This window comes from Neophocaena asiaeorientalis, unplaced genomic scaffold, assembly GCF_003031525.2.
Source record: "Neophocaena asiaeorientalis asiaeorientalis breed wild unplaced genomic scaffold, Neophocaena_asiaeorientalis_V1.1 scaffold268, whole genome shotgun sequence".
Taxonomy (NCBI): Eukaryota; Metazoa; Chordata; class Mammalia; order Artiodactyla; family Phocoenidae; genus Neophocaena; species Neophocaena asiaeorientalis.
The window spans coordinates 1,004,419-1,013,531 of record NW_020173979.1 but is presented as its reverse complement, the minus strand read 5'-3'; the positions used below and the strand labels follow the sequence as shown (position 1 = coordinate 1,013,531).

At 49.7% G+C, this 9,113-nt stretch overlaps 1 protein-coding gene across 1 annotated transcript; it reads left to right on the top strand.

Annotated features, from left to right (window-relative positions):
- Nucleotides 1–1,414: 1,414 nt before the first annotated feature.
- Nucleotides 1,415–6,107, top strand: MSX2 (msh homeobox 2). The gene is made up of 2 exons (XM_024753413.1): nucleotides 1,415–1,793; nucleotides 5,683–6,107. Exons 1-2 carry the CDS (start codon nucleotides 1,415–1,417, stop codon nucleotides 6,105–6,107), a joined length of 804 nt encoding a protein of 267 aa, XP_024609181.1.
- Nucleotides 6,108–9,113: the final 3,006 nt, after the last annotated feature.

The following is a 9,113-nucleotide window of genomic DNA, read 5'->3' as shown; positions in this document are numbered from 1 at the left end:
AAGGCTTTGGGAACTGTTTAGCAAGCATCTGCTGTGTGCAAGTCCCTGAGCCGGGTCACTTCTATTCACCTCATCACTTGCGGGATAATCGCTCAGATATAGGAAAAGGCAGCCGCAGCCTGGAAAGAGTCATTTGAAGAAATAGGTGTTGGCCCAGCGGCCTGCAGAGAGATTGGAGGCCTCTGCACATTGGAAGTTCGCGCGCTCTCCCCTTTCCCATACTGAGACAGTCATCACTAAGGCTTTGAGATGTAATTACCCAGGGTATAATTTGAAGTGGGGTGGGGATAGCTATACTTTTTTTTTTTTAACCAGGTGCAATGAATAAAAATGTCCTTCCCCAAAAGATACACAGGTCCGGGGTGGGCAAACTTGGCACCCAGTTCTGACACTTGCAAGGCTGTGTATGTGTGGGGGGTGGTGGTGGGAAGCACTAGATATTATCTATGCCTTTTCCTCACTCTTCCTCCGCCTTGAAGGCAAATACTGGCACCCAAACACACGACAAACACCGGCTCAGACAAACTTATGAACACACAATGCACGCAGTCTTGAGAAAAAGGTCGGATCCGGAGGTCCAGAGAGGAGATTCAGGGAAAAGAAAACTCGAGGATTCCAAGTTTCTAAGAGTGCGCTGGTTTTGTTTTCGAGTGGAAGAGATGGAAAGCTCTGATTTAAATCTTCCAGTTGGAACTACTTGGGAGAGGGTAGCCGTAACCACCTACCTCTCTGGCTCGCTCCGGCCCCTCTCCTAAGGGAGTTATAGTAATAGCGGACGCCGTTGGGCACTTGCTGATAGCGAAATACCTGCTTTTCTAAGCGCCATGCATGTAGTATTTCTTTTAGCAGGGATGCTGGCCCTTGCTTTCAGTGCTGGCCCCTAAAACTGTTACGTTCGCCCAGTTTCGACCCATAGTAGGAGCTTAATAAATGTTTTTGCAATGTCACTTGCAGATTTTAAACATGTTCTGGCGCGGAGTACCTTTTAAAAAGGGGTCAACAGAGAGAAGAAATGGGACTCCGCGAACTTCCTCTTTAAATACTCGGCCTTAATTACGCCTTAGACTTTTCAGTTTTGGCGTGACTATAACCCTTGAGGGATCGCCTGATAACAACTCTGCTGACTGCTCCTGTAATTAACTCCTAATTTATTTCTTATTAAAAAAAAAAAAAAAAAAAAAAAAAAAAAAAAAAAAAGCCCCAGCCTCTTCCGGAAGAGCCAATCGGAGGCGAGCGTCCGTGGCGTCAGCTCCAGGGCCGGCTCGGATTGGCTGAGCCGAGTCTCTCACTTCCCCTTGGAGGAAAGGCACGGCTGCCGGCGCGCCCCTCCCGTCTCCCCCCAAAAAAGTTTGAGTCGCAGCTGCCTGGTTGCCAGCGGAGTCGCGCGCCGGGAGCTACGTAGGGCAGAGAAGTCATGGCTTCTCCGTCCAAAGGCAATGACCTGTTTTCGTCTGATGAGGAGGGCCCGGCGATGGTGGCCGAGCCGGGCCCGGGGCCTGGGGGTGCCGACGGGGCCGCGGAGGAGCGCCGCGTCAAGGTCTCCAGCCTGCCCTTCAGCGTGGAGGCGCTCATGTCGGACAAGAAGCCGCCCAAGGAGACTTCCCCACTGCCAGCCGAAAGCGCCTCAGCCGGGGCCACCCTGCGGCCACTTCTGCTGCCGGGACACAGCGTCCGGGAGGCGCACAGCCCCGGGCCGTTGGTCAAGCCCTTCGAGACAGCCTCGGTCAAGTCGGAAAATTCAGAAGACGGAGCGGCGTGGATGCAGGAACCGGGCAGATATTCCCCGCCGCCAAGTGAGTGCCTGCAGAGGCCGGGACCCAGGGGTAGGAGGGTGCGCGGGGTACAGGAGGGAACTGGGGGTCAGTATTCCAAGCTAGGGGTACGGAGACCCCTCTGTACTATGCGCCCTGAAAAGCAAGCATTACAAGTCCTTGGCCCCTTAATATCCCCAGAGTTCAGCGCGCCCACGGCATCCAAGATACCTTCTGGGTAATATCCGCGCAGCGCGTGTTTGGGATCCCCTAGCTGTACAGAATATTCGACACAATTGCCAACGCCCTGATCGTTGAAGGGAGAACCCAGCTGGGTTTGCGGGGTCGCTTGGGTATCCGTTTCTCTAGCCCTCAGCCCTGCCCTCAGGCCACTTCGCTTTTTTTTCACTGTCCCTCGGGGTCTCAGTCTGGGGAATGAAGAAGGATCCACGTTTAAAGAGCACCGGAATGTATGCCAGGCAGAGGCAGAGTGTCTAACTGCCTTTCAAAGTTCACAACCCTGCGAGGTGTGCCCTCACTATAAAGATGAGCTAATTAAAATCTAACCCGATTTTGGGTAGAAATGATCATCTTCCATTGGTCCCGCGGGTATCGAAGCACGGTAACACGGAGGGATGGCGGCAGAGACTTACGCGGCGAGGAAATGTCTCCCGGTCGTCCCGGCGGCCAGCCCCGTCGCTTCGCTGGGAGCGGGCTGGGGTCAGCAGCGTGGGGCTCCGCTTGGCTCAGAGTAATAATTAACAGCATTCCAGCAGCGCTTCAGTTTACAAAGTGATGCTTATTAGTTCACCAGATCCCGATCATCGCTGGAACCCCGAAGTGTGGGCAGAAGCCCGGGACCTGTGGTTATCCCAGTTTTCAGACATGCATACTTTGAGGACTGAACTTGCTTGAGCCAGGTCACCAACAATGGCTGAATTGGGCAAGGGGCCCCGGTGTCCGAGCCCCAACCCTGGCCACCTTGATCCCTCTCCCCAGACAGACCAAGCAGAGGGCCGAACACCTGCACCCCGCTTCCTGCCAATGAGGAAGGAGAACTGAGAGTCGCAGGAGAGCTGATTTCTCTTCCAGCGTTTATGTCCAGTTTGGGGCCCTGGGTCCTTTTGCGATATGGAGAAGCCATTCCCTGTAGCTCCTTTTACTTCTGTCTCCCAGCCTTTAAGATTTCTCTATCTGCACTCTACCTCTAGGAAAGGTGAGAGAGAGGATGCCTGCATAGGGACTTTTTCGAAAGCTGGGAGCATCACATTTTACCCCATTCCCATCAGCCCTGAAAACTCGAGATGCAAAGTATTTTGTGCACAAAACAAGGCCATATAACCAACCGGGCATCAGTGGCTGTCCCCTCTGGCTTCTCTCTCCACCCTGTTAGAAACTCCCAAAGATTCAAAGGGCGTGGAGATTAAGGACTCAAAGAATTTAAACTCAAGTTTGCACAGTACTTTATAGCACTTTTCACCGTATTATCTTATCTGATCTCCGTGTGGCTGAAGCTGGCCTCTCGGTAACAGATGAGGACATTTCAACAGAGTTCAGAGGAATCTGCACACATCGAGTTTGGGCTTGACAAGAAAGACTTGGGGACATTTAATGATCACCTATCTGATGGCAGACAAGACTCTGGGCATTCTAAAATTTGGTACTCTGAACCACACTGCAGGATCAGTATTAGTTACCCATTTTATTGATGGTGAAATAGAGGCTTAGAAACTTGAAGGGACTTAATTTGTTTGACAGATATTGAGTGCCTGTATATGCCTAGGCCTGGGTCAGTTCCCAGCTGCGCATCAAGGATTCAGGCTTTACAGGGAGTGGTGTCCAGAGGTCAGACATTTCCACTTTCTTAGGTTCCTGGGGTTCTGTAAGCATGCCTGCCAGGGCCCAAGGTAAGGCAGCCGTGGGCCCTGGATGTGACCCTTCCATGAGAAAAGTAGGAGATTCTGAGAAAGGATTTAATTTTTTTTTAAAAAGTGGGTCATTGGTGCTTTGGGCCTGGAGATGGCCTCAGGAGCCCTGTGGTAGGAGCAGTGGGTCCGGGGGAGCCTAGCGACAGAGCCTGGGGCAGGAGGAAGCCACCTGCCCAGGCCCGGGTTTTGTTATTCTCAGGAGGCAGTAGGATAAATGCTGTTTTGCTTTGTATAATCGCACCCTTCCTCAGGCTGGTTTAAAATGGGGAGGAGAGTGGGAGGGTGGAGAGAGGTGCGCTGGGAGGGAAGCTTTGATACACACGTGAGATCCCGTCACCTGGATTTCATAATTCAAATGCAGCCCCTAGGAGCAGCCGGAATGACCGTGCCCAGGCACAGAATCACTTCCAAACGTAGAGCAGAGACAAGTGTAGATTCTAGGAGCTTGGTATCTGAGCTGTGGCCACTGGATCCTCCCAGCTAGCCAGGTCACCTTTGTGAAGGGTGAGAATTTCACAGGTCCCTGAGTCTCTGATTGTTGTTATTTTATTTGTAAATTAAGAAGTAGGCACCCCCAGCTCTCTGGCTTACTTAGGGGTTAGCATATGCAAATGTCTACACTCCTGTGGTAGTTTCTTACCCATCTCTCTCCCAGATTTCTGTTTTTTGATTGATGGCAGAACCCACTACCTCTTTCGTTTTTAGCCACTTAAAAGTGATGGTTAATAATGTCACATTAGGACAAATCCATTTCTTGTTGGAAATGGAGGCTGGGTTGGGACTTGTGCTGTGTCACCCTCAAGTATGAAGTGTAAACTCTTTCTTGGGCCACCAAAGTAACTAAACAAGAAATGCTACATTCTCCCTTTGGAGTGCTTTGGAGTTACTACGGTGGCTACATTTGGAAAATCAGCCTAGCTCATAAAAGCCAAATGCAGAAAATGAATTGTTTAGCATCTGTCCCTCAGCTCCACCCCAACTTCCTTTAAGGAAAAAACCCGAAGTTAGTTGATGCTATGGAATCACAAGGATGCCCTGTCCTATGATTTCCTATAATTGAACCCATTTTAAATATGGAGTCTGGATGCTGTAGGCATACCTTTATTTTGCTTGTTATTCCTTCTTTCTAAATTCCAGCAACAAGCTAATCATTTACACATTGCCTCCAAACCATAGAATGGGTAGGAGAGATGGCTAAAATGTCATCACATGCTCTCCATTCAGGAGGCAGCATGATTTCCCCTGACATTTACATTTATGGGCGAGCTAATTTTTCCCTCCTTCTTAGTAAAGTTTATATTACAGAAGCACCCAGCCAAGAAAGTTATCCCACATCCAGATCTGTAAAATGATGTTCAGGTTTTATAATCTGTAGACTGGAGGGAATGACATCTGTGTGGTTGTTTATTGCATGAGGCTGCTCACCAATCCATAGATGCTATTAATTTACTGCAGACCTTATCGGCACGATTATCCTTCATGAATATGTTGATGCAATCCAACTTCTCCTGGTGCAGAGAGGGGATGGACCCAGTTCATAAGACCCTTTTCATTTTCCTTCTCATATGTGATTATCTCAGTGTCCTAGGGATGTGAGGATTATCATGGACCCAGCCCCCCATTTTTAAGATAAGCAATATCAAGAAGAGATGGGGTTTTCTTTCTCAGAGAACCCTCAGCTCTCTCGACTTATGAGGGGTCTGTTCACATTTCATTATCTCTAATGCTGTTTGTTTTCCATATAGAAAGTTCTGTTACACCATAAAACTCCCAAACTTTTGGAAAAAGATTCAATTTTTTAAAAACAAAACAATTTATCCATTTAAGTATGGTCCTTCTCTATCCCTCCCCCCCTCCCCCCCAAAAAAATCCAACTGCACATGGTTTTGACCAAGGTACCTTTTTGAAAGATGAAGAGGGAAGACCGCCCCCCGCCCCATGGACACACCTGGCGAGAAAGCCACTTTCTTTTGCTAACTCACTCCCCATTCTCTGTTCCCTAGGACACATGAGCCCCACCACCTGCACCCTGAGGAAACACAAGACCAATCGGAAGCCACGCACACCCTTCACCACCTCCCAGCTCCTCGCTCTGGAGCGCAAGTTCCGCCAGAAACAGTACCTCTCCATCGCAGAGCGGGCAGAGTTCTCCAGCTCTCTGAACCTCACAGAGACACAGGTCAAAATCTGGTTCCAGAACCGAAGAGCCAAGGCGAAAAGACTGCAAGAGGCCGAACTGGAAAAGCTGAAAATGGCTGCAAAACCTATGCTGCCCTCTGGCTTCAGCCTCCCTTTCCCCATCAACTCGCCCCTGCAAGCAGCCTCCCTATACGGCGCGTCCTACCCTTTCCATAGACCTGTGCTCCCCATCCCGCCCGTCGGACTCTATGCGACTCCAGTGGGATATGGCATGTACCACCTGTCCTAAGGAAGACCAGCTCAATAGACTCCGAGATGGATGTTTGTTTAAAAGCCTTCCCCCTCCCTCTCCAAGAAGACAGTCCCGCTCTGCAAACCTTGCATGCACCACCCTCAGCGGCTAGATCGACAGGGCCACAGACATAGCTGAAATTGGTTCTTTTGACTGGAGACACCCAAACCCCGTTTTCTTGGTGTAATCTTCCAGATGCCAACCCCCCTTCTCCTTTCACAAGATTGGCTTTTTTATATATGTCTTTTTTCTCTATATATCACCTTCCTAAAAGAGACTGCTTAATTAAGTCTACCTGTTGTCTTTTTCTTATGGGGGAGACAAATTATTTGCTAAAATTGCTGAAATCTGATGATTTGGATCACTGACTTGCAAACATTAGAATTAGACACTATGTGCATAGGCTGTAGATATGGAAAGATTCCTCCCAGAGAAGGGGACACAGCATGTTTTTGCATTTTTTACGTGCATTTAAAAACTCACCAGATATGACCATATTTGGCCCTATTTTTTTCCCCCTTCTCCACCTTGTTTGTTACACATTGTTCAAAGTTTTTGTAAGATCAATAAAAGGGGGATGAGAAGAATCCTGAGAGTGCCTCGGGGTAAGGTGGAAAATGGAAGTCCTTCCTAATTCCTCTCAAGGCTGTTGCTTAACTGCATTTCAGATAATTGGAGAGTGAAAAGTTAAAGCATGTCGGGAGGAATTGATGGTTTCCTTGAACCACTAGGTACATCAGTCCTCACACATTGAAAAGGTGATTTGTGTGTGTGTGTGTGTGTGTAGTTAATTCTCTGCTTAAAAAATATGAATATCTTGTAACCATTATCTATACTAAATATTCCTGAACAATGAATAGATCTAAAAAGAAAAAAAATCATGCTTTCTCTGTGTGTGTACCTGTTGTATGTGCTAAACTTATTAGAAAAATTTATATACGTTTTAACATGTTGGGGGCAGAGGGTAAAGCCATGTTTTGACTTGATAAAAAATGGTGTTGTCAGACAGCCCATATAGCTCCTTGGTATTTCATTTTTCTATCCAGCTCCCCCTCCCCCATCCAAGTATACTTTTATCCCTTTGAAAGGGTGCCTTGTATAATTTTATATATTTTATTGAAGAGTTATTTCTTATCTCTTATTCTGAATTAAATTAAACGTTTTATTGCAGTAAAGTCTGTCCAAAGTCACAATTATTTTTAAGAGGTGCTCTCTGTTCTTTAGCTGGTCTTAGCCCAGAAACGCCACCCAGATGGGGGAGGGGGGCTGGTGATTTTTATGATGATTTTAATGTGAATCAATCAAGAGCGGTGGCCAGATTCAGCCCGGGGTAGGGAAGTCTACAGCAAATAGCAAAAGACTTTGAAATGCTTCCTCTGGCAGCTTGTGTTACTCATGGAAAATTGCTATTAGGAGTTTTTCAAATTCCAGTGAAAGATGAGCTTAGAAGTGGCAGGGCCCAGGGATCGGCCAGAATCTGAGGGGTTTGTGGATGATTGCGGGGGTGGGGGGGGCGGGAATCTTGAACTTGAAATCTCTCAGCTACCACAACAGCAAGCTTCGAGCTGAGGGAAGGGACCTATATAGTTCTTTGCAAATGTAGATGGTAACTAGATGCGTTCACTGAGGGGGAGAGGGGGGTAGATGGATGCCTGCTGCCCTTTTCAGGACTGTGTCAAATCACATTCCGTTTACCATTCCTAGCTCCTTCCAAGGAGATCGGCCTTGAACAAATGCTCTTTTTCGGTTTGTAGGGGGAAGGTAGTTCATTCAAGTTCCCTTTGCTTTGCAGCCTGCCTTTCCACTGGTTACAGAACGGGGGTCAGGCTTGGGTTTTGAGGCATCACCATGAAAATAAATTGGTAATGGGTGGGGGAGGCGGGGAAGAATCTTAAACTCCACTTTCTGTCGCACAAAGAAACCAAGTGGCCGTTGATGATAACTTTCCGAGGGCTGTTTTCGGATGAGAAGCTCGAGTGACCTGGGAACAAGTTGGAAGGGAGTCGAGAACTTCCTGTTGCGGAGCCTGAGCGGTGGGGAGATTGGCACCTGGCACCTACTAGGACTAGCGCTTTAGTCCCAGTTTCCTTTGTGCCGACTCCCAGTTTAGAGGTGGGCGCCGGAAACTCCATTTTTCCGGTGGGTTAGAGGCTCCCAAGGTCGGTCGGTGAGTTTCTCCTACGGAGTGTGATCCAAACCCAGGGATCTGCTCCGAAGCTGGGGTCCGACCGATTTCTTCCAGCTCGGCCCCCGAGCTGGAGTGAACAGCAGGAACGTCCCAAACCTCCCTGAGTGTGCCCTGGCCATCCCGCTGGGCCACCCCAGCCATCCTCATTTGTGGGATACGTTTTCCAAAGGCCAAAGCCGTTCCCGGTTTCGTCATCAGCCGCCAAATTGGGGCCCTAATTAGCCCGTCCACCGCGAGCTTCCTTCCCGGAGCCTCTAGGACCCCGCAGCCTCGGGCAATCTCAGCCCGGGGTGGGGGATCCGGAGACGCCGGCTCTGGGTTAAGACTCAGCTTGCCCCCGGGAGGAGGGGGTCACAGGCTAGAGTGTTTTTCGGAGAACCGGGCTGCGTCCTGTGTGGTCAGCCGGGTGGATTTGGAAACCATCTAAGCGCCTGCGCATTACCCCAATCACCCTAAATCCCAAAGAAAAACTGAGGCCGGGACAGGGAAAAAGAGTCGCTCAGGCGCCGATACACGCACCCCTGCGCTCCTGGGCGGATGGGATTACCTCGCTGAGGACGCGGCCGGGTTGCCGGGGCCCAGACAACGGCCAGAGGTCCGCGGGCCCGCCGGGTGCGCCTTGTTCTGGGGCTCCCTCCGAACCGCCTGCCCAGCATTAGGTTTGGCGGTCGCCACGGTCTCCGCTTAGGTCGGGCTTGGCATACCAGGAGTTTCAGGGACCAGGCTAACCACCTGGGGCGACAGAAGGACCCTGTCTCACCAAGGACCCCGCAGCCGCGCCTTGGAAATGAAAACCGAAGATGCCACTGTGCCGG